Below are 27,193 nucleotides of genomic sequence, written 5' to 3'. Positions count from 1 at the left end.
TACTTTAAGTTATTTTATATTTTATATGAAAATACATCTTAGCATCTACATGCTGAGTAGAATGGTGCAAGAGAATAAAACTGGGTTTGCAAAATGTAATAGTGAAACTGCGTGCAGTGTTGTGAACTGATAAATCCTGCTTTTTCTGTGTCAGCTTAATGCACATCAATTTTTTTTCTCAACATGAGAACTGCTAAATTTGTGTTCAACTTCTTTCCTGTCATCTAAATATGCAAGATTCCATTATCAACATGGATATACACCATTTGGGCATTGACTGCATTTTTGGTTCAAGTGTATTTTCTGTTACTTTCCTAGCCCTTCACCTCTCATCAATTTAAAATATTTAAATTGTCTTCCCACATGTATTCTCCTGCCTCTACCTCCACACTTTCTGTCTCACATTTCTTCCTCTACAAGCTCTTGCAGTCCTCTCTTGTTCTAATTAAAATACCACCTGCTAAGGAAGAGTTTTAGCAAACCTTCAGCTTTGTGCGATTCCTGTTTCAGGGAGGAAGAGGTGAGAAGTCCTTATACCACAGATATTTTTAGTGGTAGTTACTGTAGCTGCTTTTTTGTGGATGAAAGATTTCCAACACCAGCATTTAACTTTAGCTTTCTTTACATTAGATATTCTTTTAAAATAAGTCCTGTTTCCACAAAACAACAGAAAAAAAAAAAAAAACACTGAAAAGACTTTCCATCCACCAAACAGCCCGTTGTGTCAAAACAACTGTTTTAGTTTCTTCTTTTAAACGCTGGTGGTCTTTGCAAGAGACCCTTGGAAGGTGAAGAAGGGAAAACAAGATGGACCACACTTTAGCTGAGGAAGACTGGTGGTTAGACCCAAGTGGAGAGGAGGTTTTTTGACTGAGAGAGTAGTAAAACTATCAAGGTAGTACAAGGAGCAGAAGAGAGGCCATGGCCAAGCAATACACCTCTGGTTTCATTGTGTGGGGAGCACCACTCCCCGGCCCAGCCTGGGACGCTTGGAGTTGCCTCTGAGGAAACCCCTGAAGTATTGAGCTGAGATACACTGATGGGCTGATTCCAGAGAATTTCTGGGAGTTCTAGGAGTCAGCGTTGGGCTATAATTACAGAAAGAGCTGATTGTGATAGTACAGAAGATAAACACTGGGGATAAGGAATGTTTCCCTCTGCTTCATGGGTAAGAACCTTGCAGGAGTCTGTGTTGGTGTAGTGACGTGTGCATGCTTCCGGAAAGTAAACACTGTCTTTTGTGTTTGAGGATATGAACTATTCAGCTGTTAGAATTTTATGTTTTGGGCAAGGGAAGACAAAGATAAGATGCTTGTCTCTCTCTCCCCAGGACTGCAGGTGCAAACCACAAGCAGGTGTGGAATGGTTTGCTTGCCTTGGTCACTCTCATCCTGTACTCCATCGCTGTGGCAGCTCTGGTCCTCATGGCTCTTTTCTACACACGCTCAGAGGGCTGCATGTACAACAAGGTCCTGATCGGAGTGAACGGTGGCCTGTGCCTCTTTGTGTCCCTGGTGGCCATATCGCCCTGTGTCCAGAATCGTGAGTCCACTGACCTTTCTCCTCCTCCTGGATTCCTGGTGCTGCCACAGTTGTGTGCCTGGAGGCATAAGCCATGTCAGGGCAGAAAATCTCATGATAGTTCAGAACTGGTGCTGCTCTTGACTCTTTATCTACATTGTGAGTTGCTGTGGCTCATTGTCAGCTTGACTGCTAAAACTACAGAGGTGTGAGACATTTTGGGTGTGCCATCAGGCACATAGTGTAAAGAAGGCTCACCTGCTGATGGCTGGCACTGTGTTGTGAAATTTATCTAAGTCTGGCAGTGGTAGCTGTCAAATTCACTCACCACTGTTTCACCATTTACTTTTGACTTCTTGGGATTTATCATTTGTAAAGTTTGGGCCTGGAGGAGTTGCCAGCTTTATTTCATATTGTGTGTGCTGTTAGTATCTTGCATACATTGGGCCTGAAAATAGTAGAGTGACTCCAACAGAGATTTTACAGGCAAATAAAATTATTGTGGCAGCTTGTCAATAGCTTTTGAAAAGCTGCTGCATTTGGCAAAAGAACAGCACAGAGATGATTCTTTACTTACATGGCACTCTCTAATGCTTTTCTAAAACAACCGGCAGAGCTAAAGAATAGACTTTTTTCTCTTTACTGGTCAGTGGAACTGTATCTAAACTGCCTCAAACACTTACTAACTGCCTTAAATAAAAACCAAAAGATACTGGTGTGCTGTTCTTTAAAGGACATAAGTTTCTTTTTCAGTTTTCAGTCTACAAAAATAACTAATTTTCCTTTTTCTTGTAAAGGCCAGCCCCATTCTGGTTTGCTGCAGTCAGGAGTTATCAGCTGCTATGTCATGTACCTCACTTTCTCGGCACTATCCAGCAAACCACCAGAAACTAGTAAGTTATCTAACGCTTTATGTAAATTCTTTCCAACATGCCATGTATTAAAAGCAAGAATTTAGCAAACCTGGATTAACAGACTCAGGCATATAGAAGTGCTGGGTTTGGTCTTCACAGAAGAAATTGCAAATAGTACAAATAAAACTGTGCAGCCAAGAGACTGTGCAATTGGAACTCTCCATGTGAGTAAAATGCTTTGGTCTAGGGGTGCTTAACTTATCTTGGGTGAGTTGCATCTGTTGCACCATGTCCTGTTTCCTAAGAACAAATTTCCCAGAGCCTTGTAGTCTGTTCTTCCTATGGCAAGTACACGTTCTCATAAAATAGGATATGACAATATACATAATGTGTTAGGTCACGTGATAGGAAAGGACTGGAACAAACTTGGATTCCTCTGGAACAAGCTGGGTGATCAGATCCATCCAAAAGTTTACAAGGTCCAGGTAGTAGGTGCTGGCCATCAAAGTGAACACTAATATGACAGGTTTTGCTCCTAGAATTAGTCTGTTAGGTAGGCCTGGACTCCTCATGAAGCAAAAACTTGAGTACCACATGTCTTTTGTTTTGAGAGGAAATATTCCAAGAAAGGACTTGGAGTTACATCTCGGAGTTATGTTGCAGTTGAGATGATGCTGTTCTTCAGCAGAGTTCTTGAACTCCACTTGCCTTTCAGCCACTGGCATTGCAAGTCAGGAGTATGGAACTCGCTAGAGTTTTAAGTTCTTTATGCTACAAAAACACCAAGACTTTACAGCACAATTCAAACTTTCCTTTACCCAAATAAATATCAGATTCATATGTTTGGACTGGAAGCATTCTTTTCACTTAGAGAAGATCTTTCTGGTTTGAAGTAGTACTAAAACATCCTTTATTATTGCTCAACTTTTGGTTTTCAATAGCGGAAGCAACAATAACTAGAGGAAAATAAATCCAATGGCAGGAAGGAAAAGTTTATACAGACACCTCTCAAGAAGAAAGGGGAGAGTTGGCAGAAAAAATCTGTCACACTTGTGTAGATACAGACACACACGCAAGAGTATTCTAGAGTTAGGAAGTAAACCAGACAGTATTTAGGTGTAAAATTTACTTATGGAACTTTAGCAGTGTTTTGAATTAATATGGAGTTGAATTTAGAAGGCTTCTGAGTTACTCAAAAGTCTTGACACAGTGTAAAATGAAAAAGAAGGGGAAGAAAGTGATATGTGGAATTAAATCATTTGCCTTGTGTTGTTTCATGCTTGTCACAGACAGTCTTCAGCAGTTATGTAAATGTTCTGATTCTTCTTGTATGTATTGCAAGTGTAGTTATTGCATTTGTTAGAGTATGCATCAAGCACACTCTTAGATGTCCTTGTCTTCCCATGCCTGAGAATTTTCATGGTTGTCATCTGCTCTCAGAGATGCTTCTTCCTCCCCGTCCATGTGATAAGGACTCCACGTTTGCCTGTCATCTTTCACAGTGGCATGTGCCTGACAATGTGTGAGGTGCTGGCACTTACTATGGTGTCCCAGGCCTTGTCACTCAGGTTTGCCATGAACTTACCTAATGTTGACTCATTTGTCAAGGAGGGATTTCCGAATTGGGCATCTTGTGTACAAGGCCTGAAGAAAATGCAAGTTACAAGTATTTGCGACACCCTTTAAGAGTTGGATATGTATTTAGAAGGAATGAGCAAACAAAAAGTGATGTCTCTTGAATCTGTGCTAATTACAGCCTGCCTTAGCTTTATGGTGCCAGAATTGGTAAAACACCTGCCAAACAGTGGACCTGCCTGTCTGCAGACATGTCCTTAATGGACACAGGTGGGGGAATCTATGCATCTCTGGCCAAGCTGTTCCATAAAGGCTGGTCATCCTTTTTTTCGCTCTCACCTCAGTGCTGTCCCTGCTGTGTGCTGATAAAGCTGTTTGTGCAGGCCGTACAAAGTCCTCTCCCACTGGGTCAGGGGACTGACTTTGAGTTTATTTTTAACCTGGACGTAGTCTTTGCTGCGTTCTTCCCTCTGCCCGTACAAACAGTTGTGCTGCCTCAATAGGGATACATTGTGGTTGCTGGAAGGAAAAAGGAGATGTCTTAAGTAGCATTGACTCAAAAAGCTCTTGATTTGATATAAGGTACAGCTGTCATTTCTTGCTTTGGGGTGATGCTGCAGACTACTCTGTGCCTTGCCTTGACTCCAGGGAGATAATAAAAAGCCAGATGCAACTTGGAACATCAAGGACTGAATTGGTTTCATTTCAGGGACCTAGAAGAAGAATTTGCTTACATGCCAAGATGAAAATCTGCCTGTAACTGGTGCATCTTTTTTTCCTTGGTCTTCTGTGTGTCAGTCTGAGAACAGGGCAACTACCGACTGCCTTTCTTAACTGTGTATGGATTTCATAGTTGTCCTCAAGGCACCCTTGCTGTGAAAGAAATTTCTGGTCTGAGGTCTGTACTATCTTGGTCTTACATGGTTTCTGTAGCCTTGGGTGAAGTGCTGGCAGACTTCCAAATTCTTATTTCTTAGTTCACAAAACAGGAGTTTTTTTCCTTGTTTGTCTGTTGTGGTCAAACAGGAAATTTTAGCACCCTACTGAGTTGCATTTTTTGTTTTGCCTGAAACACAGAGTCTGCCAGGTCAGATTTATCAATTTTTCCCTGTGATCTTTCTAAAAGATAGACAGAAACAAGTGAAATTTACCTGCCTACTCTTGCATAGTAAAAATATTTCAATGAAAGCCTTGAGTCTGAAGATTACTTTAAAATGCAATGAAATGATCTCTGCAAACTGTTCTTTTTGTTTGTTCTGTTTTGTGAAGTCCTGGATGAAAACAACCAGAATATCACAATCTGTGTACCTGAATTCAGTCAAGGCCTGCACAGAGATGAAAACCTGGTTACTGGCTTGGGTACTACAATTCTGTTTGGCTGCATTTTATATTCTTGGTAAGTCTAGGAGTTTGCAGCGACCTTTCTGTAAATGCAATGTTGTGGTCCAGACAGTGAAGGCTTACAGCAGGCTGCATGCAAAGTCACAGAGAGGTGTGAAATAGAGCTGAGCTGGAAGGTTTGTATTGTCCTCAGCTTCAGAATTTTAGAAGTTTCAGCTAAAAATGTTCAACAAGATAATACAACTTTTGAAACAAGTACATCTCATTAGAATCAAATCATTAGATCGAATTTAGATCTAGAGGCAGAGGGGAAAAAAAATCCACCTGTCCATTATCCCAAATAATCTCGAGGTCAAACTCTAAAACTCCATACAGTTACATTCACCTGAAAAATCTGTCTGAAATTTTTGTAGCCTCCTGGCAGAGGCTATGACTGCCTTGAGAGTCTTTAAAACAAAGAAACTCTTTGGGACGCTTTAAGGCTTCCTTTGAACAAATGATGAGCACAGTGTTGCCATCAGGATTTGCCATTGATCTGCTTTAAAAAAACCCTTCTTGTGCTTGTTACGCTCACCTTTGATGCTCGCCTTGTCTTATTGCAGTTCATTTCAATAAATGAAGTCATGCTCTGGGACAGGGAGTTGCTGGTGATTGAAAGCTAGTGTGTCACTTGTTTTGGCTGTGCAGCTTGCCAGGAGACAGCACTGCCTGTCTGCTGCAGGTTTTTGAGATGGTTCTGCTTCTGATTCAGTCCACTTCAAAATTCACGTACAGAAACCCCTTCATATTTTTGTGAAGTGTAAACAAGAGACTTATTCTTCTGTTTATCAAATATACATGTGTTCCATTTTGTTCTGATACAAAATATACAGATATGGATATCATTGATCTAGTTCACATTAGAAAGGCATTTCCAGTGCTTCAGGGAGGTGTTTCAGGACACAGACATGTAGCCTGTCACTGAAGTGTACCACATAGCTGGGGAGGTAAGAACACTTTCAAGGGGAGTGTTTTGAGGCATTGCTTACCAAGGCTCAGTGTGTACCCCAAAGCCTTCCTATGGGTAATGGGAAGTTTGCATTTCACGTCCTAAAGGAGCAGGACTGGTCAAGAAGTTTTTCCTGTCAGAAGAAACTAGAAGGGATTCCCCCCAGATAACTACAGTCATGCAAGAAAGTAATTTCTAGGAACTGGTACACTGACAACAGTTGCTGGTAATTTACTTTTGAAAACTGACTGCTGCCAGAGACCTGTGAGTTCGCTGGCAAAGCCTTTACAGAAGTGCTGAGCCAAAGTGATGGCTGTGAACTGAGTATGAAAGCATTGGTTGTGCACAGCAGGGGAGATCTCTTCTGACTTGCAAATTGGAGCACTTAGATTTTGCTGCTGTCAGATGGTGGTGAATTCATCACCTTTCAGGAGTGACCTACTTTTGAGCCCATGATTCAGTCTGAGCTGGCCAGTGGCCATCTGCCAGGCTGGTTTATACATAGTGCAGGACAAACTTCTCACATACCTAGTGCTTGATGATAGCATCCAGGCAAATGCTTAGCTGAGACATGGGAGTAGACTGCTTATGTTTGCTGTGATGTTGAAGAGTTACCCTGTTGGGGTTATAGTTATGCCCAGGGGTTTGACGCTGTCTTCTTTTCCTCCTAGTTTGACCTCAACAACGCGTGCAAGCTCAGAGGCACTGAGAGGAATATATGCAACAGCTGAAACCGAAGTGAGTTCTTGCTTCTTGCCACAGGATTTTTGTGCAGACTTTCTCCCATGCTTTTATTTCTGTTGTCTTTGTGGCTAGTAATCTGAAAACAGAAGCTAGTCTTGATAGTATGTGTGCCATGTGCCTCTGGGTAAGGACTCATCAGAACATTTGTCCACATTGGCCCTTCTGTAGGTCTTGCTGGTCCTGTGGAGGTGCCTTTATGTACTGAAATAACTTGTTGCTCTTAAAGTTCATTCAGCATCCTGCAGACTTCCTGTAAATCTTGTGTTCCACATGAGCTCATGTCCTCTTACTTAAGGGAAAAGTGTGTTGGAAAGCTACCAGAAGAAAAAGTGGAGGCATTCTTGAACATTTTCAGTCCTGGTTGCCTTTGTTCTCATAGCAACTATGATCCCAAATTCTTATCTCTTATTTTTATTTCCATACATAAGTATTCCCTTTCTTTTTGCCTATGGTTTCATCTCTGATCGTATTTCTTGTCCCTGTTTCAGCTGTTCAAGTTTCTTCATTCCACCTGCCTGTTTCTTTGGCTTCCTTGTTCTGGGAACACCCAGAAAACTCTGGGAAATGAGTGGGGTTTTGCTGAGTAACAGTTTCCCCTTGCTTAGGCTTGCTAATGATGCTTTTCAAATACATGTGTGTGTTTGGAAGATGAGTCTCCATCCCTAGCTCTCTCTGCATTGGTGTTAACTTGCATCTGCAATTTTAGCTTCTGTTTCACAAGTCTTTAATCAGAGTGCCTGTGAGAGTTCAAAAACACAGAGCTATCTTCTGAGGCCTTTGGTGTTTGCAGTAGCTGGGCGTAGGGAAGGAAGACATGTTTCAGTGCTAGGGTGCCAGGAGCGCTTCCCCATGGCAGGATTCTGCAGCTGGACAGGGCACCAGCTCCAGCCCAGCCCTCGCAGCCGGATGGGCATGGCGCACCAAGACCTGGCGTGGCCTGTCTTAGGCAGGTCCAGATGGGGCCTATGCCTTCCCACGCTGTGCTGAGGGACAGGATGGGGAGCACTGGAGAGGAAACAGCCGCCCTTCATGCCCCTGCACCTCCTCTGCCAGCCTTGCACTGTAGGAGGCCTGTACCAGAGGTGTGGGTTCTGTGCCCTGTGGAGGAGCAGCGGGAAGGCTGGGGACTTCTGGCACGGTGTGCATTTGGGATGTGGCCCCTCACTGGGAAGGTCCATCTCATCAGCCACAGTACTTGCCCGCTGGATTAGTTCTGGACCGTTGGGTTTTAAAGAGTGTACTAGAGCCACTGAATGTACATATAAAGAAATGACTGGTAAAGAGCAACTAATTGCACTCTGATTGCCTTCCCTGTGCCAAAGGGCCTTTGCTTCTCAGCCCAGAGAGGGTCTGTCAACTGTGCTGGAGTGTTAGGGGTTAGGGGTGTGTATGCCAGCGTTGCTAGTGTCATCACTCTGTGCCAGGAGTTAATTACAACTGGTTAAAATGTTGAAGGGAACCCAGTGCTTGCTTCAGAATGTGAGTGCAGCCTCAGGGTAATTCAAGCTGGCACTTCAGGTGAGGCTTGGCGCAACAAGAGTAGAAAGAGGTAGAGAATAAGGGTTTTTTAAGTAGTTTTATCTAAACTCTCAGATGGTCTTTTGAAACAGAGTGAGCTTTTTGGCTATTCCTGACTTTATGAACCCAGTGAGTACAGGTAGTCATGGATATGCAGGGTAAACCTGCTACTTGATGTTTCTGCTGGACACTTTACGTTAAAGACCTACTGTCTGTGAAAACATGCAACCAGCCCCTGTAAGAGGGCAGAAGCTAAAACATAAAGTTTAGAAGTGCAAAGCATAAATATTTATTCATGTGTATGTGGTGTCCCAACAAAGCTGGGGCACCCCAAATGTGGTTTTACACAGGGATCTTCTACCCTTTAGGGATTCAGGTGCAGTGTGATTTGGCTGATCACTAGCACCCACATCATCATTATTAATCATAATAAAACTTTGCAAAGCAACTCTTTCTGCAGCAGTCTTGCTGCTTGTCTGTTGATCCAGACATCCTTTAAATCAGTCTTGAGATAGTTACTTATCTATGATGCTGATACGGTTTCAAAGGTGTTTTAGACACTCTAGGATGCTGGCCTTATCTGGGCTGTCCAGGGCCGTGTTTTATCCTTCATGGACAGCTCTAAGTTTCCAAGAAGCAAAGTCCATATTTCCAGGACTGGGCTCTCCTTTAGTTTGTTTTACTTAAACATGAACAATACCAAAGTCTCCAGTAAAATTCCAGTGCCTCATTACATTGCACAGTATACTGTGATATAAATAACATATAAATATACAAAGTTAATGCACTTTCATGTTATAAAGACTGACTGATGTGATAGTTAGGGAAGTGAATTTTCCTAACAGAGTTCATTGTCTTAATCAGATCACAAGCAAAATAAATCCCAGAGAAGGTTATTATCAGTAGAAATAATGTTGGTGATGCACTACAGAAAGTGCTGACTTTTACAGTATTCTGGTGCAAGAAATATACTTAAAATTTATTTATTAGATGGTCAACACCTTTTCTCCATTTATGTTACCATTCAACACAAGAAGTGTCAATTTTAGCTTTTCTTTATCCATCAGATTAAAAAAAAAAGGAAATCTTCATTTAAATAAAACAGTAGAACCAGGTTTCTGCTTTTACTCCTTCTGCTTGTGCTCATTCTAGCTGCATTTCAGCAAAATCTTGCAAAGATAAGTATATTTCAGACTTTCACTGGTACAGTTGTGATTTCCAACCCATGCATCAGAGCTTTGGAAGTTCCTTATACTTTCATCCTAGTACAGAAATGTCCTAAAGAGCTCTTATATGCAGATCTAAATAGGTAAGTCCCCTAAATATGAATGTTCTTTAGTGCAGCTTTTCCATTTTGTCATAATTATTTGCATCTGCATTGTACCTAGAGTTATGTAAAGCGGCTAGAGTAATTTTTAAAGACTGGCTAATTTCTTCAAATTTACTGAGCACATTTTTCCAAAGCTTGGAAACTGCTGTTACAAGCTACTGGGCAAATTCTATTTTGAGTTTGGTGCTGGTTGGAAATACAAACCAGACTTTTCTAAATTAGTGTCTGTATCTTAGGCATAACAGACCTTCCTTCCCCAACTGTTCTGCTTTGCTGTAGCACAGGTTCTTACCCTCTTCCTGTTGTCTGTTCCACAGGTAGCTCGTTGCTGCTTTTGCTGTGTACCCGATGGAGATGGTAATTATGTTTTCACTGCACAATTTACCTTATTTGTGGCTTTTGGACCAAACCCAAGAGAGTAAGGACACAGCTGTGGATGGAGAGCTGCTCGTACCCTCATTCAATAGAGTACTGAAAGCAAACTGAAGCAGATGAAGTGCTCCAAATTAGGCTACAGAGGGAAGCAAGGGATGTCACAACACCATTTTAAAAATACTAGGCTAGTTAATAATTCTTTAAAGTACGTTTCATTACTGCAACATACAAAGAGTAATCTCTGTTTTTTGCATGCCTCTGTGTGTAACTGGCTGCTGGACTTCTGGCTCAGCAGCTCTGCAGGGACTGCAGTTCAGGAGTGAGATAGGAAGGGAGTGTCCCGTTTGCAGACCTGGTACAATCAGAATTATCAGCTTGGTCTTGCCAGAAAAATATTAACAGGTAGAGCAGTTTAAATGCTCTCAATGCTCAAAATCTACTCAGCAAGCCAGGAAGCTGATACAGGGCAGGATTTCAGTGTTAGTCCGGTTTTTGGCTCAGGGTTTAGGCCCATGCTCTGAGGACAAGGAAATGTTCAGGCGTTACTCTGTGTCAATCACGCATTCCCAAATCACACCATAGATGTTCTGCTGTGTTCTTTGTGAAGCCAGCTGCTGTTTTCAGTTCTCACTACATTTGCAAAACTTTCTTGTTTCCTGTCTCTTACAGCTGATGCTGAAGAGCATGTTGAGAAAAGGGGAGGCCAGACTGTGGTTTACGATGAGAAGAAGGGCACAGTGTACAGTTATGCCTACTTCCACTTTGTTTTCTTCCTGGCTTCTCTCTATGTGATGATGACAGTAACTCACTGGTTCCAGTAAGTGTATTTCTTTAATGCTGAGAAATTAACATCTCTCTCTGTTGAGAGGGAAGATGTGAACGGGAAGTTCTGCTGTTTGGGTGTTTCCTACCCTTATGGTAGAAGTTTGAAGAGACATTACAAGTCTTTCTTGGGCATTCTTGAGCAAGATCTTGCACTATAAAGGGCTGCTCTCTCTTGCTTCCTTTATGGGTTAACCTAGTTAAAGTCTTTTGTTTATTGCTAAAGTTCATTCCATTTTTTTTTTTTTTCCCCCTATAACAGTTATGAAAGTGCTCAGATTGAAAAATTCTTCACTGGAACCTGGTCTATCTTCTGGATTAAGATGGTCTCCTGTTGGGTTTGTGTTGGTCTATACTTATGGACTCTTATTGCTCCACTCTGTTGCCCAACCAGAGAGTTCTCAGTGTGAACAGTCAAAAAGTCATTTTAAGTTTTTCTCTTTTTTTTTTTTTTTTTTTTTGAATGAGGAAACACCTTTTACCCACTTATCATAATGTACCAGTTATTACCTTTTTAGTCAGACTAAACAAATGATTGCAGACTTTTTTTACCATTTTTTATTATCATGAGCAAGCATTGCCTAAGGGAACAAACCCGTTTTGAAACTTTACGATGCTTATGTGTGGTGTGTATAAAACACAGTTGTTGCATAAACTGGAATAAGTGAAATGCTTTTCAAATAACTGACAATCCTTCTCTGGCTTCATTGACAAGAAAAGAAAAAATTGTGGTGCAGATGGTATCTTCTTACTCCCCATGAATGTTTGGTATCTTGTAGCAAATATGCATTCATTCCTTTTTATACTCTTTCATTAACTGTTTCTTTTACAGTTTGCAGTGGTGATTTGGACTGCTGTTTTGTACAGCATATAATTCTTGTAAGTAGTATCCAGATAATTTTTTTCCAAAAACCTATCTAAGTAATTCTGTAGAAATAAGAGAATATATGAGAATTTGACTGCCAAAGGATCTACTAAAAATTGTTTATCTAAGTATTAAATATATTAAGTTATTTTATACCTAGATTGAGAAAGGAGTGTATCAATGATAGTAAAGTATTTATTCTATTATTACTTTAAAGGCACCTGGATATTTTATGCAATTCAGATTTAGCCCAGTTAATAACTGAAGGGGAGTTCTACACACAAATTCTCAAACTGAATTTTGTCCAATTTTGCTTTGCCAGGTTACTCAAAAGTTGAGTGTACTGCATGGGGATGTAAGAAAAGGTACATTCTTTATTCACAATGTTTGCTGTTGAGAAGATAAGAGTTAAGGGAGCACTGCCAGTTGCTGTTAAATTTAAAAGTGGGGTGCTTGTTTACTTTTCTACCCTGCTGTTTCAGCTTGTGTCTAAAGATCTCCCAGGATCTTCAGTTCTGTTTCTATGACTAGTTTTTTAATATTTTAGATGCATTGATGGTCAGAAGAGGACTATAGTGTGTTGTCATCTTTTCTGCTTGTGTGTTGGCTGGAAAGTATTTTTTCTAACTGCTATATTTTTATATTCCTCTGTTGATACTAGTTTTGCTGTTGGGATGGGACTTAACCGATCAATGTATTAATGGAGACAGTTCTTTTGTAGGACTCCTATTCCAAGCACTGGAGTAAGCAGTCAGAAAAGCAAAACCAGAAGACACAAATATAGCAAGCAGCTGCCTTAGTACAAATGACTTGACAATATTAAATACTACCTTGTCACCTTTTTTTTTTTAATTTAAGCAGATGATGTGGTGGTAGAACAACAGCTCAAATGCCCTGAATGCTAAATAAGGTTGAAGCCACATAGTTATTTACATTCTGGTGGGATGAATTTATGGCTTAAGCTAGTCCTGGTGGTTTTTGTCTTCTCTCTCTTGACATATATATTCACACACATGCACAGTGTGAAATATCAACCAATTTAGCAGGTCTTTTTTAAAAAATGTGATTGAGCCTTAAATCTTCATCCACTGCTTTCTGCAAAACTGAGAAAAGCACAACACAGAGGCCAATGTGTTGGCCAAAACATTTGCATGCCTTAGTTGTTCTGTTGCAATAATTAATGGCTAATGCCCACCTGGTGAGTAATCTTAACATATCGGATCTCAGTTCTGGTCCTGCTTTCATTACCATTTTTAGCTGCCTTGTTGCTATGGTATCCCAGGGCTTCTGTCCTGCTTGGAGCTTTCCAGGGGTGTAATCTTCCCCACCCTGTGCACTCTTACCTAAAACAAGATCTTCAGGTCTGAAGTCCTCTCTACTTACACCACCTATTCCACCAATTAGAGCCTCAAAATACATCTGTCCTGAGATCTGAGGGAAGGAGGAGTCTGTCCAGCAGTGACTGCCTTGGCGTTCTTCTGGTTTGCACCAAGAGTTAAAAATAGCAGTTGAATCTGAGCTTTGACACTGAGTTACAAAAGCAACAAATAGCTTTGGACAGGGAGGCAGGTTTTTCTCTTTCCCTTTGCTTCTGCTGGGAGGTTTTGATCCTGCCAAGAGGTCTGCTAGCATGGGGACCTGTCAGGACACTTCTGCCTGCATTTGGAGTCTCACTACGCAGATACTTCTGCATCTGAAAAAGGCCTTTATAAATGCTTTTTCAATCCAGAAGCATTTATCTGTCCAGCCTCTAAGATAAGAGCTTATGGGCTGTGCAATGATAACTAACAGTTGTCCCACCTAACTCATAGCAGCAATTCTGACAAACAATTTTGATCCAATGCTATAGCTGTGTGCTGCAACTGCGATAGTCCAGGCTCTTGATCCTGCCTTGCCTGGTCCTAACAGGCCTGCAAGATTGCCTTCTAGTGCCATATATGTTGTAGTATGAGAAACGAAGCTTTTTTCCCCTAAATTAGCCATGTGTTTGTAACAGAACAATTGGGGAAAGGAGCTTTATGGAAGAAGGCATGCACTATGTCAAGTTATAAGACAGGGAATGGTACCTGTTGTCTGGTTCTGATAGTAGGCATCCTGGTCACAAATGTGGCCCTTTGATGTTCCTGTTTACAAAAACACTTACTTTATGTAGTATTGCATCAGGACTTTTCTGCACCTCCTTGTGCCCTTTTTAATATAATTTGTTTTAGGGAAATAGGTTTTGCACAGAGGAAACAAGGCTGTAAAAAGAAAGTCCACAGTGAGGCATGAGTCCATTCTTCTTACACAGCACTTACCTCACTGGTTTGCTCCTCCATCCTTCCCTACTACCGGCTATCAACCTAAAGCAGCTAGATCTGCAGGTATACATAGAGTGGGAATAGGGCAGTGCCTGTTTACACAGTTTTGTCTATTTCTGAGCAAATCTTTGGGGGAAAACCCCCAAAAATAAGTAACTTCAAGGGCCTCTGGGTCCACGGTGCCCCAGATCCAGCTGTGGACTTCCAGGCCTTTCTAAGGAATCAGTAACTAGTGGCACCTGGGTGTGCAAAGACTAGTTCCTCACCAAGACAAGGCTTCCTGCTGGCCAGGCAAACATTACAGCCTTAGCATTCTGTGTAAAATCTGTACTGTGAACTTCCATGTGCAACTACCTAATAAAATCCTCGGCTCGGGTCAAGGAATCAAATTCCCAGCCCATAGATTCCAAACAGTTCATGCAAATGGGCTTTTAAAAAAAAAAAACTTTTTAAGAAGTGCCTTCATACCTACTGCTGTGATAACTGTTAATTCAGGTGGCACTAGAACTGGAAAACCTGGACTGAGCCTGTGACTGGGTGATGCTGCCTTGTACATTACACCAGTGTGTACAGGGCACAATCAGACCCGGAGTGCATGTGGAAGACCAAACAATCTGTGCTTGACAAACCTTTGGGGATAAGACTGCTTCAGGTATTACTGTGCAGTGGGAAATTAAGTGGGAAAACTCACAAGTAGCCTGATGCTTTTGTAAATAAATGAGTAGTTTTACATTTAAGCTGTAAACAGTTAACTTTCTCTCCCTATAGCTGAAAGTGTGGGTGACTGTCTGCTGAGGCAGTTCACTGCACAGTCTCTATCCTGCCTTGTGCCATGTTGTTCATTGAATTTGTTCCCAGACGTAAGTGGTGCAGCACATCTGGCTCCTAGTGGGTTTGGGCTGTGTGAAGTGAGGAAGCTTATAAAGACATCAAGACCAGAGAACATGTCCTATACTAAATTTCCTCCATTTAAATTTGAACTAATGCTATTGTTTAATGGACTCTTGGAGGAACACAGTGTTGGCAGAAGTTCTGCTGGGAAGATGAAGCAATTTTGTTGGCTTTTTTCTACTTTTTCAAATTTGCTATCATAAAGATTATTTGGGACCTCACTGCTGCATTGTCATCTGAGACTGGAACAATTGTACTTTTCCTCGTGAAGGCAACCAAGAGCCACAGTCCTGAATGGTTCTTGTTTGGGGTAAAATAAGTGGGACAGAGTCAGAGAGCAAGTGTCTGAATCCAAGTAACTGGACTAAAAAATGAAACGATAGAACTTTACTAGGAATGTGTGGAAAGCAGGTGGATATGCTTGTTTGCTGTTTGCCACATAGTTCCTCAACGTGTGCAGGCAGCCCTTGCAGCTGGATGCCAAGTAAGGAGCTCCACTGCAATCGTACATCAGAGGTATTGCATGTTTTTGATACTCTCAGCTTTCTCCTTCAAGCATTTCCATGAGGTTCAAGCAGCTTGTGTGTGCCTAGCTAACATGGTAAATCCTGGCTGGGTTGGGCTGCTTTCCTCTGAAATGCAGAATTCAGTGTTGCCAATGTATGCATAGTTCAGAGAGAGGGTTTGTCCCCTCTCAGAATCATAAACACTGCATGTCTATTTATTTATTTATTTTGTGTTTTAGCACCTTTTTACAAGTCTATAAGCGCTTTGAGATTATAAATTACGCATGTGTAATTGCTTTGTCAGCTACTGCTGCAGCCATTTCTGGGCTAGAATGTTGCTATTAATGAAGCAACCATTGCACTCGTGAAAAAACTGATTTTTAACAGTTCTTTGGCTTTGAAAGATGGCATCAGGAAAATTTGAGTGCTTCAGATAGTGCTGCTTGAACTTTGGCTGGCAGCCCACAGTATTGTGGGCATCTGAGCAAATCAGCAACAAAGTAATCTACACACTTTTTAAACTGCACTATAAAGATTTTATAAACTGCTAGGCTTTTCTCCTAAGTAAGTTGATGAAGCAAAATACCACAAGACTGTACCTATGTGGCTAGATGAGTTGAGATCATCCACAGCTAAAATTTTGCTCTCATCTTTCCTTCTGGGCTTTAGAAGCAATAGAAGTCTTCTGCTTGGAGGCTATATCTTCTTGTTTTATTTGCCTTTTTCTCCTTGGATTTGTTTTTTAAAGGCATTGTAAACCTGGTTCATTCCCAGACAACCCGCTGCCTGCCAAATGGGATGTCTTTGGTGCTAGAAACTAACAAAGACCACTTTGCCAAGTCTTACTGATCCTTTCCTTTTCATAGCAGGACAACCTGCAGCATTGAAGCAGAGTCAAGGATCATAGTTTTATAACATGGATTGGTTTTCCTCTGTGAAAACTGCTTCTTTGTTTCCTATAGTGGCCTACGAGTTCTTGTGGGAGGGAAACACATAATGAACGCCATGACATTTTACGTGTGTTTTCAGATTTGTAAACAGTAGTTTGAATTCAGTGTTTCACATGACTCTACAAGTGAATGCCAGGGGTCAAGTGCTTAGAAAGCTTTGGCTGTTTCTACTTAGAACAGGATACATAGCTTGGGAACTGGTATGTCTCTGCGTTTTCTACATCCTCATGGCCCAGGTGCCCCAGGATGGGGATGCAGACACACTGTGCAGAGTTTGAAGCAGCAACTTTGAGAGACTGGCATGATGACTGCTTTCTAATGCCCAAAGAAATTCTGTAGGCTTCAAGTAGGCCTTAAATCCCATTTGTTCGGAGGTTTTTATTGAATCTGGATTTGATTTTTCTACACCTGTTCAATAATGTTGTTTTTAAAAAGTTAGAATTTATTTCAGATATAAGCCAGCTTGCTTCCCTGCTGCCTGCCAGTCTCCAATAGTTCCCAGTGTGTAGCGTACAGACATTTTCACAGACTTGTTCAGAGCCGCAGTCGTCAGCTTTGAAACCACTCCAGCAGCCTAAAGCTTCTAGGGCTTATGCTCACCAGAGCTTCAGGGTGCAGCAGTGCAGCCATGCTTTTGCCAAAGAAGCCTCAGTGTGAAGCCAAGAAGAAAGTGCAAAGCCAAGAATTTTGGAAAACTATGGGGAAATAATGGATCATTTGACATGCCATAGCTTTAGTTTTGCTCTTATCGATACACGTCCAGGTGCTTAGGTGTCCTTTGGACATCCATGCAGACTTAAAGTGAGGAGAATTAACTTCCAGATAAAATAATTCTACTTGTAATATAGAAGCTGAGAAAAGATTTACTAGGAGCATATGGGTTCAGTGTCTGCTTTTTGTTCACCACTGATGCGTGGTGTTCAGTCTCATATATGCCATGTTCAAAAACTGGATGCAAAACAGTCAAAATATAAACACATTTTCTTAATGGTGAGGGGATTTTAATTAGTCTTTTTCAAGGTTCTTAATATCTCAAGGGAACTTTTTGGTGTGTATGTGTGTTTTTATTTTATTAAGCTGTAGCCCAGTGAAGTGGAAGTTTGCCAGTTTATTTAACTTTTTTGCAAGTGTTGTGGTCTTTAGTAACTGTAACAGCTTGACTTTTAAGGATTGGTAAAGATTCCAGAATTGTAAGATCTTACTTGTAAAATAGTCAACAGCTTTGCCTTTATAGCATGTTAATGGTTTTTATGGACACTTCCTTTTGTATACTGAGTGAATGTATTGTTATAGATTTAATGTTTAATGGACCAATAAAATTTTTCTTACATTTGAAATGAATTGTTGTGTTACGTTAAATTTTCAAAGTCAGTTCATTCTTGGAGAAACTTAAAAAATATCTAAATATTTAGATTAGCGATGCAGTTACTGAGCCAGTAAAAGTAAATTGGTTATCTTTTTTGTTCCCTAAATTTGAATGTTGTTTAACCAAAAAATCCTGATCTGTGGTATATCAGAGGCCTTCAATGTCCATGTTGTTTTTGTATTTTGCCATTGTGTGATACTGGACGATGACAGATTGCACAGATTTGTCTGTGGCATCTGTTCTGAACAATCCAGCTCCCTGAGACGTTTAAGATACCCTGGCAGTGCAAAGTATCTTCAAGGTCGATGTAGCACTGAAGCCTGTGCAGCTGTTTGAGATGCAGATCTCTGATTTTTAATCTTTTTTCCCTCTCCCAGATGGTGGGGTGAGCAGCTGTTGAATTTGACATGCCGAGATCCACACCAGGGAAAGTGCTTTGTCTTCACAGGTGGTGGCTCCTTCCTTCTCACCATCCATGTCCTGCTTCAGCATGTGCCAGCTGCAGTCTGCCTCCTGTGCCAGAGGGTGACCCCCATGCCAGAGCTGACCAGACCCACACCAGGACACAGTTCCCTGTGGTTTTGGGAAACTGCTGACAAAGCTTCCCAGAGTCAATGGTGGCTGCTATTCCCTGTGCGGCTCCTGGTGCATGAGAGAGCTCTGGTGCATGGAGCTGTGAGGATGTGTGTTTGGACCTAGGAGCAAGGCAGAGACAGGTTCCTGAGTGGTGCCCAAGGGCTGGGACAGTCAAGTGCCTGTGTTCCACAGCCTCCCACCAGCCTGCCCACCCCTGCCCTCACCCAACACCGCAGCATCCTGGCAGGATGTTACCTCCTTGCAATTCCAGCCGGATGGTCTTCAGGGAACAGAAGCACTTGAAGTGTGTTTGCCATGGTGTTTGCAGCACACAGGAAACAGTTAATCTTTGTTGAGAGATTAGATCCTGGTGCAGAAGCTGCAGGACTCTGAACTCCAAAGTAGTTACAGCTGCTGCTCCAGCTGAGTACAGCTCTGCTGTGCAGGTGGTGAGATCAAGAGCAAGCTGCATGTTCAGTTTTAAAGATACGGGATTGCAGCATCTTCACTTGCCAGAGGCCACACATGGAGCTATGTCTGCATTGCACAATAGTCTAGAAAGGGGTCATGGTGCTAGAGAAGCTTGTTTAAATGATTTTAAACAGGGACTGCACAATCTCTGATGAGAATGTGAGGCAGAAGGTTTCCCAAGCCCAGACTGTGATCTTCTTGGGGCAAATGTTGTCTGCAACAGCTGGCTTCACTCTTGATCTTGTAGGCTGCCTAGCAGTTGGTGTGTCAGTGTAACAGACATAGCAAGCTGCAGCATCTTATCGTAAGGTCCCAGCAGCACCTCCTGAAATGAAAGTTCTGGCTGTCTGACTTGTAACTTTTCTCTGTGGCTGCCAGCAGAGCAAGCCAGTATGTTTTCTGTCAGGGGAGGTTAGAGGCTCACAGCTTCACAGAGTTATCTTTGGCAACAGCATGAGAGCCAGAGCCTGTATCTCACCTTCTAGCTTCCAATGGCCATGGACTGGAAGAGAGCCTGGAACCAGGCAAGTTCCATGGTGGTAAGCCAGCTGATAAGGCAAAGGGCCAGGCTGCTCCCTCCCAGCCATTGCAGCAGAAGGAGAGGCTCTGGCTGCAGGCAGGAGGGCTGAGCAGAGCTTTGGAGCCTGGCAAGTTTTTGAAGGCCAAGTGCAATCATGTTTTCTCATGGAGCTGGTGTGTGCTGCAGACAGGTCAGGGTGGGCCAGGCCTGTTGCATCCACTGTGAGGAGACCACTTGTGCAAAATGTGAGCACTGCAGGACCCATGTGTTCTGCACTGGTGGTGTGTGTGAGCGTAGCAACTGCCTTCTGCCCGGGCTGTGCCCAAACCATTCAGAGAGGATTTCTGCGTGGAGAAAGGGCTCCTGGTGAAATGTAAATGTATGATAAGGAAGATATAAATTTGTTTCAGTGTGTTCTCCTTCATAAGTGAACAATACTGCAGTTTTAGCCCATGTTCAGCTAGAAACACACATTTTTTATCATCTTTTAGGTGTAATTTGACAATGCTGTCTTTGTTGCTCCAAAGTAAATAGCTTTTCAGTCCTCAGACATCTGGTGAGTGGTTGGGTTTAGTGATGCCAAGGGGAAAGGAGGACTGAAACTGGAGGACTTCTCATCATCAAACACTGAACCAAAGGAACACTCCTGCATCATGCTTTTTGTAGTGGGACTCTGGGATCCCTCATGGGACAGCTCCTAGGACCATCCTGCTTCCAGAAACTTTGGAAATGGTAGACAAGCCCATGGGAAAATTCTGCCAGTAGTCAAAGCCTCTGATAGCTTGTAATATCCTTAAGGATATTTTTATTGTACTGAGAACAGGAAACTTTTTTTTTTTTGTTGTTTCATGCTCTCACCTGATAATTTAACTCAGCATTCCCCCTGTATCCTTGTACTGGGAAAGAGCTAGGAATGTTCATTTTCCCAGGGCTACTTCTGATTTTAAAACTCTCACTGTATTCCCTCCCTTTGTATTTCTTCCTTCCCCGTCCCCACAGGCTGAAGTGCCATTTCCCAATGTCCTTTTAAAAGTAACTATCCTATAGATATTTTAAAAGTATATAGTTATTTTTAAAGTAACTATCCTATCTATTCAACAGTCCTTAGAGCTTGTCATCCCTCCCTTCCTAGCTCCATTTTGAAAGACAATGTAGTAAAAATGCACACTGTATTAATAGCTTTCTGCACTTCAAATTAGTGCACTGTGATACAGTTTCTTTTGGCTTTTTGTTTCCAGTCCTTTCCTAATGGTTACTAATGCTTAAAACAATGTTTTGGGGTTTTAGTTTGGTGACTTTGCATAATATTACAGTACCTGCCTAGAGAGCTCGGCTCTGGCAACAGGTCAAAGCCTGGCTTTGTGCGTGTGAAAGGATTATTTTATCTAGGTGATTCTGCATTTATTATCTCTTAGTCTTTTTGTTTTAGTCACATGCAAGTCGTAAGATGTGACTACAATGCTCTGCTGTCAGCTTTTTTGCTTTTCCAGGATGTGATAGTGTAACTCACAGTTTTTGCAAGTGGGAGGGCAGGGAGGTCTAATACAGTGCTTAAGAGGAGGTCTGCCAAAAGTAACAGTGTCCAAAGGCCTTAAACTGTCCTAAAGGAGATGCAGCCTATTCCTAGGAGGACTGGAAAGGTACTACTTGGCTCAGCCAAACAGCTCTGAACCACTTCCATTACCAGATGCAACCTGTTGTTTATAACACATTCGAGGTAGAGAAAATTTCACTGTCTTCCCCACCCTGTTTAATTATGAATCCAAAAATGCAGTAGAGTAAAACTTTTCCTGAGAGTGTTTTAAGCAAGTTGTCACTCCACTTACATGCTGCTCTCTAGATTTGAGGGCATATTTGAAAACAAGTGAGGTCCAAGTCTGTTTTGTCTCCTTTTTATTTTCACTTTTATACAAAAAAAAAAGTCTGACATAGTCACATCAATGAGAACAAAGCTGCGGTGTGCACTCTGACAACAACAATCATATAAGGATTTAAAAGATATTGTTTTACTGTTTGCAATAGCAATGTTAGTTTGCTTTTACTTTTTAAATATCCCCAACGCCAAATTGCTGCGCTTGAAATTCTTGAAAGTCCTCTGGGATGGTGTCTGAAAACAGGAAAATATGAAAAAGTTTAGTCTCTTCTGACAAAATTAAGGAGCACTTCAATTACCAGCCTACTCTCTTTTTACGTAACATGCTTCTCTTTTGTTTACACATTAAGACTGAACTGGGAATGTTTTCAGTTTGAGCTGTATACCACAGAAAAACACGAAGAGGCTAACAAGACAGTGAGTGCTATAGTGCCAGCCTACAAGGGAGTACTATCTATCTTCAAATTACATATCTCTAAAAACTTTGTGGCTTGCACTCTTAAATTTTTATCAATAAATGCTGACCAGAAAGGCAAGAGAAGGGGTTGTCTTGCTCTGCCTGCCAGACACATTTTTAGTGCCAGCATCTCTATTTCTCATGTATCCTAATTCAACTTCCCTGTGATGGTTTTCCAGGACTCAAGAAGGGACAAAAAGCATTAGGACCAGGACCAATAGCAACCGGCATAAAGACTTGAGACTTGGGCAAGGGAGCTGGAGATGGATCAATGTCGTAAGAGTAACTACAGTTCTGTTTGAAGTGTTGTTTGCAGTCTGCCTTTGCCAGATCACAGAACATTTTATCTGGAGAGCCACAGAGCAGCCATAGAGCTAAAGCTGCAGCCAGCAATGGAGCCACAGCAATGAAGCTCAACTGCATGACCTCAACTTAACTTTGATTATTTCCACCCTGATGCAGGAGAGGTAGCTCTAAACTCATAAAAAGGACATGCGTATTAACACACACAGTATGTAGAAAAAAGGGGTAAGTCCTTTGCTTTCTGTGGAGCACTTTTTAAAGGCTTGAAATTCTTCATAATGTAGGAACTTGTCTGAAATGAAAACAGATACTGGGGGACTTCAGAATCTTTCTCAGTGGGTTTCATTGACTTAATGTAGCTCCTGCAGCAAAGCCACTTGCCTGCTCTCTGCCATGTAAGTGTGACTCAGTGGCAGCTTTGATACATGCTTTCTGGGAAACCACAATACTGTTGAAAATACTTACCAAGTAATTTTTATTTGTAAGTCTAGAAATTCCCTGTTTAACTGAGACCTCCAAGAGCCAGCCGAAGTGTAGTACTGAGTGTCAAAGTACCAGAGTCCATCAACATAACATGCCACAGAGTGGCCATGTCCCCTGCAGGCCTGAACTGGGCTTCTCAGATCCACAGAAAGCAGACAAGGAAACTATTCCAACTTGGCTGGGTAATTATTCTCCAAACGTTGGATGCTGAGAGGAGGGGCAACCCCTTCAGCCCCAGTTCAAGTTACCTGAACTGCTGCTGGGGCAGGAGTACCCTGAAATGATCAGCTTCTGTGTGAGTGATCAAAGTTTGAGTTATTTTACATAGTGGATGATCAGGGCTAAGCTAAAAGGCTCTTGCTCCAAGAGAAGTGAGCCAGCATGCTCCCACAGAATCAGGAGCATTCCTACATGGGAGGAAAGGTATCTTATGATCTTGTCCCCCCACATATAGGACCAGCCAGCAAGTACCCAAGTGACACTGATGCCTGGTGCCTGAGCTCACTGGCTCTCCAGGTGTATTCACCTTGTATTCAAAGCTCAAGGCATCTACATACATGATGGTGTCAGTGTATTTATTGTGTGTGTACAGCTCTCACAGTCAGCTGGTTTTATGTAACATTCCTAATTCTCTGATGACAGCTATTCCCCTCAGTTGGCACAATCTCGCCAGCAGAGTGACTGCTCTGGGAGGAGTAGCTGTGAGGTGTTAGTTCTTGTCTGGCTGAGCTGCACTGTGCTGCTGGTGTCTGGGGAGGCATTTCACAGCTGTGAATAACTTGCAAAGGAAGGGCAAAGGAAAGGATGCAAAATGGCTTAATCCAACAGCCTTACTACTGGTTCTTCACTTGCTAGTTGTTAGCTAAAATGATGTAAGAACAAGATTACCATTGCAGCGATATTTCAGGTTGGACCAAATAATGTTTTCCTGAGAGAAGCAGAAAACTCCAAGCCGTCCTCCACGCATCGTGGTGTCTATAGTTACACCAGAGTCTGCCACTAGGTCAGAGCCTTCATAAAATCTTGCCCTTAATGAAAGCAAACAGAAGCTCTATTAGGTCTTTTCTAAGTCTGCAACATTCCTGAAAGTAATGTTGTTATCCATGGAGACTCTATTCTTGGGCATGCTATCCTTCCCATCTAGCCCAGGGGAGAAAAAGCAGTAAAGGTAGCCCCTTGACTAAGTGTAGGCTGGGAACTGGAGCAATGCTACATGCTAGTGAGAGCCAGACAGGGGAGGGTGTTTGGGGGGGTTGCTACATATCCTGAAAAAGCCTTGGAATTTTTTTTTTCCTGTAGTCAGTCCAGCTAAGCACTTTAGCTCTTGAAATTTTCCACAGTCGATAGTGATAGGAGAACCAGACTAGATCAGCTGAAGAAGGCCAGATGGATATTGTCTCACATAGTTTGAAGTTTGAAGCTGAACTTTTTTTTTAAATAGGAAAAATTTCAAACAAACCATTGGAATCTTAAACTTGTCTGTGAGATTTCTTTAAAAATGTGAATATGATTAACTCCAGGAACTGTTTTGCTGATCTAGCACCTTCTTTTTAGAAAACCCATCAGCAACTTTCCAAACGGCCCTGTGAAAGCTGCGCCCCACCAGCTGCCCAGTGTGTGCTCGGTATTGAGGGCTTGAGCAGGACCACACTGGAGCCAGCTGAGCTGTTTGTTGCAGCACTGCCCACATCAAGTCCTCAGCCTAGGTAAATGACCTAGAGGATGATGAGCCTAGAGGATAAGAAAAGAAAAGAGCAAACGGTGAAGGGAATGAAAGTTCTTGTGTCTTTTCATAAAACAAGGGAAAAAAACCCAAAACAATTCCTGTTATGTTTCTGAGTTTATCTGTAGAATGAACAGAACTTGTTGTCTTGCAAATTTCCATGGGAGAGGCTGGCTGAAGTGACTTTTTCCTAGGCTTCCTTGAAGCCTTGGAAAATCTTTGCTAGACACATAGTGGTCTGTGGCATCTGGCCTAACCAGACCGCAGCGAGAGTGGACAGAGAGCTGACAGAGGCTCGCTTTAGGTGTGGCTGCCTTTAAAGGATTCTCTGACCACAGACTTTGCTACCTTTCCCAGTTACAGGGAGCATTAGTTAGGCTGGTGGAAGATGCTTCAGCCATAGGAGATGTTTGCTCATGCAGCAGCTTTACAAACTTCTTGGTCTAAACGTAAGTTGCCACCCAAGATCTATTTGCTACTGCCTGGTGGCTGGGGCACAGTAACTGACAGTATAAATGTTCTTTATCAGTTTTAGTGTAAAAGTCAATCATGATCACTCAAATTACCACTGAAGATGATGCTCTGTACCAGAAAAGTGGAATAATTACACCATCAAATTACTGCATCTCAACTGCAGGGTGGTGATTTTCTTGAAGAAAAACTGACTTACCATATTTCTATTCTATTATAAGGTAAAAACCTGAGCTGATTATGCCAGGGCAGTTAGTTTTTTGCATTTTAATGTCAGCATTGATCTACAAGTATAATTCCTGCTGATTTCTCTGCTGGATGTTGCAGAGTAATATGTTTCATCCTGAATGGTGATTTTTTTATATTATTAGCTTTTTTTCCCCCAAAAAAACCAAAGTAAGAATATATAACATGCATTACAAAGCTTTGACAAAATTTCTGATTATATGCTGAGTAATCGCGAAACTATCACATCAGGATAATTACTGATCTTAGCTAGAATCACAACCTCTAAGTGGACAACTTTTATTAATTCTGTTACCTAGAATACATAAATGAACTATCCCAATTCCAACAAAAATATTCTAAAATATCAAAATTAAGAAAATGCGAAATATATTGCTTTTCAATAGCCAGCAGTAGCTTGGAAAACAAGGTACTAAATCCAGAAAAGAGCTCATCAGGGTAAGGCACAGTTAAAAGAGACAGATGGTCCATACAAAGAGGTTTAACTTGGAATTGTCTCTGCTAGGAAAAGAACTGCAGGCAGAATTTCAGAGGTCTAATCTGTTATAAGGCTTCATCAGTGCAAAGCCCAGACATAATACAAATTCTCAGGTTATCATCTGAATCAGGTGTTGAGAAATTACAGTTTAGGCAGACATGTATCTGTACTCACTTTATCTATCCTTTCCTCTCTTACCTGATATAACCAATCTGGGGTCTGTGCTGCAAGAACCAGCGATAGGAGACTTTGTCTTTCCACCCTACATTTCGGGGGTCCTTCCACAGCAGCCTGACCTGATCGTTAGTGTCCCCTGTGTGCCAGAGGGAGTTGCGGAGGTGCTCGCCAGGACCTGTCTTGGATTTCACAGCCTGCAAAAATACAATTTTCCAACACTGACCACATAGAAAAGTCACTTTCAGAAACCATAGATCTTTTTTTAGTGGGGAACAGGTCTGAAGAAACATCCTCTCCACTGCTAACAAGCCCCTAACTTCTGTTCTACAGCCGCAGCCACTGCCTATGTGAACAAAGTGACCAGCTGGGTACCTGGACAAAGGAAAAGGAGGCAATCTGACCAGTCAGGGTCAGAGCGCAATCACTGCAGAGACTAAATGCTCCAGCTGATCAGAAAGGCAACATGAAGTTCCTTAAAAAAACAGGAAAGGGCTGTGTGTCAGCTGCCTGGTTTAACCATTTTGACAGCAGTTGCAAATAGAGAACAGCAGTCGGGCAGCACACTGACATGCAGTGCAGTGGCTTGGCTTGTGCATGGCATGATGACCTAGCCCATGGCCAGCACATGGCAGGATGGCATAGCCAGGCTTCCATGAGCACCGTGTCCTTAGCTAGGAGCCACCACCAGTACCTTAAGCTGAATGCCAGGCTCTGCAACAGCTCGGAAGGGAGTCGCTTGCCAGTATGTCTGTTCCGTCTGTTTCCACATTACTACGTAAAAACTAGAGCTGTCTTGATAACCAAAAATAAAGCCAGCATAGTCGTCATCTGTCACTGTGTTCACATGAAAAGTGCCCTCAAAGTCAACGCCATTAAAAGCCGTGTAACCTAGGCAGGGATACAAACAAGTTAAAAACAATTTTGCAGAACACATGTTCATATTCTGTGTGTTTTCTGCTGTAAAACTTGAAATCTCAGAAGAGGGTACATACCAACAGCAAGGCCAGGATCACTGTTCATAGTCTGCACAATTTCCATCCCCTGTAAGGGTAAATTCAGGGTGGTTAGCATGTGTGGCAAGCTGGGTTGGCTAAGCCTTATAGCCTTTTCTGGTCTCCCTCTAGCACCTCCTTCATCTGTCTCTTCTGTTTGCTCTCAACATACCTATGACGCTTGTATCTCCGAACTAAAATCAGTGAGAACTGTAATTAAATAGTAATGTTTCAGCTGCTTGCATACCCTGAGTCAGGAAGGATTTGTCAGTTTTCCTAGTGCAGAATTAGTCATACTGGTATTTTGATACTTTCTTTCCCTACCACAATATTCTGGAAATCTGAATCTGGCCAAAACTGGGGTGCAGGGGAAGAGGGTTGTGGGAGGAAGAGAGTTTTTCCTAGGCTTAGCTCATACATTTGGATCACAGAGCTCAGGATTAAACTGACTGCCAGGACTGGGTTAAGGAAGATGTA

At 42.1% G+C, this 27,193-nt stretch overlaps 2 protein-coding genes across 2 annotated transcripts in view; one reads left to right on the top strand and one right to left on the bottom strand.

Annotated features, from left to right (window-relative positions):
* Positions 1 to 12,947, top strand: part of SERINC5 (serine incorporator 5) — a 36,626-nt gene extending 23,679 nt beyond the window's left edge. Inside the window, exons 6-12 of the mRNA XM_082300861.1 lie at positions 1,331 to 1,542; positions 2,319 to 2,414; positions 5,220 to 5,346; positions 6,951 to 7,017; positions 10,189 to 10,228; positions 10,916 to 11,063; positions 11,331 to 12,947. Of these exons, the coding sequence (XP_082156987.1) occupies positions 1,331 to 1,542; positions 2,319 to 2,414; positions 5,220 to 5,346; positions 6,951 to 7,017; positions 10,189 to 10,228; positions 10,916 to 11,063; positions 11,331 to 11,478 (838 nt within the window). The 3' untranslated portion in view covers positions 11,479 to 12,947. The remainder of the gene's footprint in view (positions 1 to 1,330; positions 1,543 to 2,318; positions 2,415 to 5,219; positions 5,347 to 6,950; positions 7,018 to 10,188; positions 10,229 to 10,915; positions 11,064 to 11,330) is intronic.
* Positions 12,948 to 21,558: 8,611 nt separating this feature from the next.
* THBS4 (thrombospondin 4) overlaps positions 21,559 to 27,193 on the bottom strand; it is a gene marked incomplete at both ends in the record, with an annotated part of 40,313 nt that continues 34,678 nt past the window's right edge. Inside the window, 5 exons of the mRNA XM_082302238.1 lie at positions 21,559 to 21,620; positions 23,518 to 23,657; positions 25,746 to 25,918; positions 26,416 to 26,612; positions 26,717 to 26,765. Coding sequence (XP_082158364.1) covers positions 21,559 to 21,620; positions 23,518 to 23,657; positions 25,746 to 25,918; positions 26,416 to 26,612; positions 26,717 to 26,765 — 621 coding nt within the window. The remainder of the gene's footprint in view (positions 21,621 to 23,517; positions 23,658 to 25,745; positions 25,919 to 26,415; positions 26,613 to 26,716; positions 26,766 to 27,193) is intronic.

The sequence above is a fragment of the Coloeus monedula genome (assembly GCF_965178545.1).
Source record: "Coloeus monedula genome assembly, chromosome: Z".
NCBI classification, from domain to species: domain Eukaryota; kingdom Metazoa; phylum Chordata; class Aves; order Passeriformes; family Corvidae; genus Coloeus; species Coloeus monedula.
This window is presented reverse-complemented; position numbering and strand designations above follow the sequence as displayed.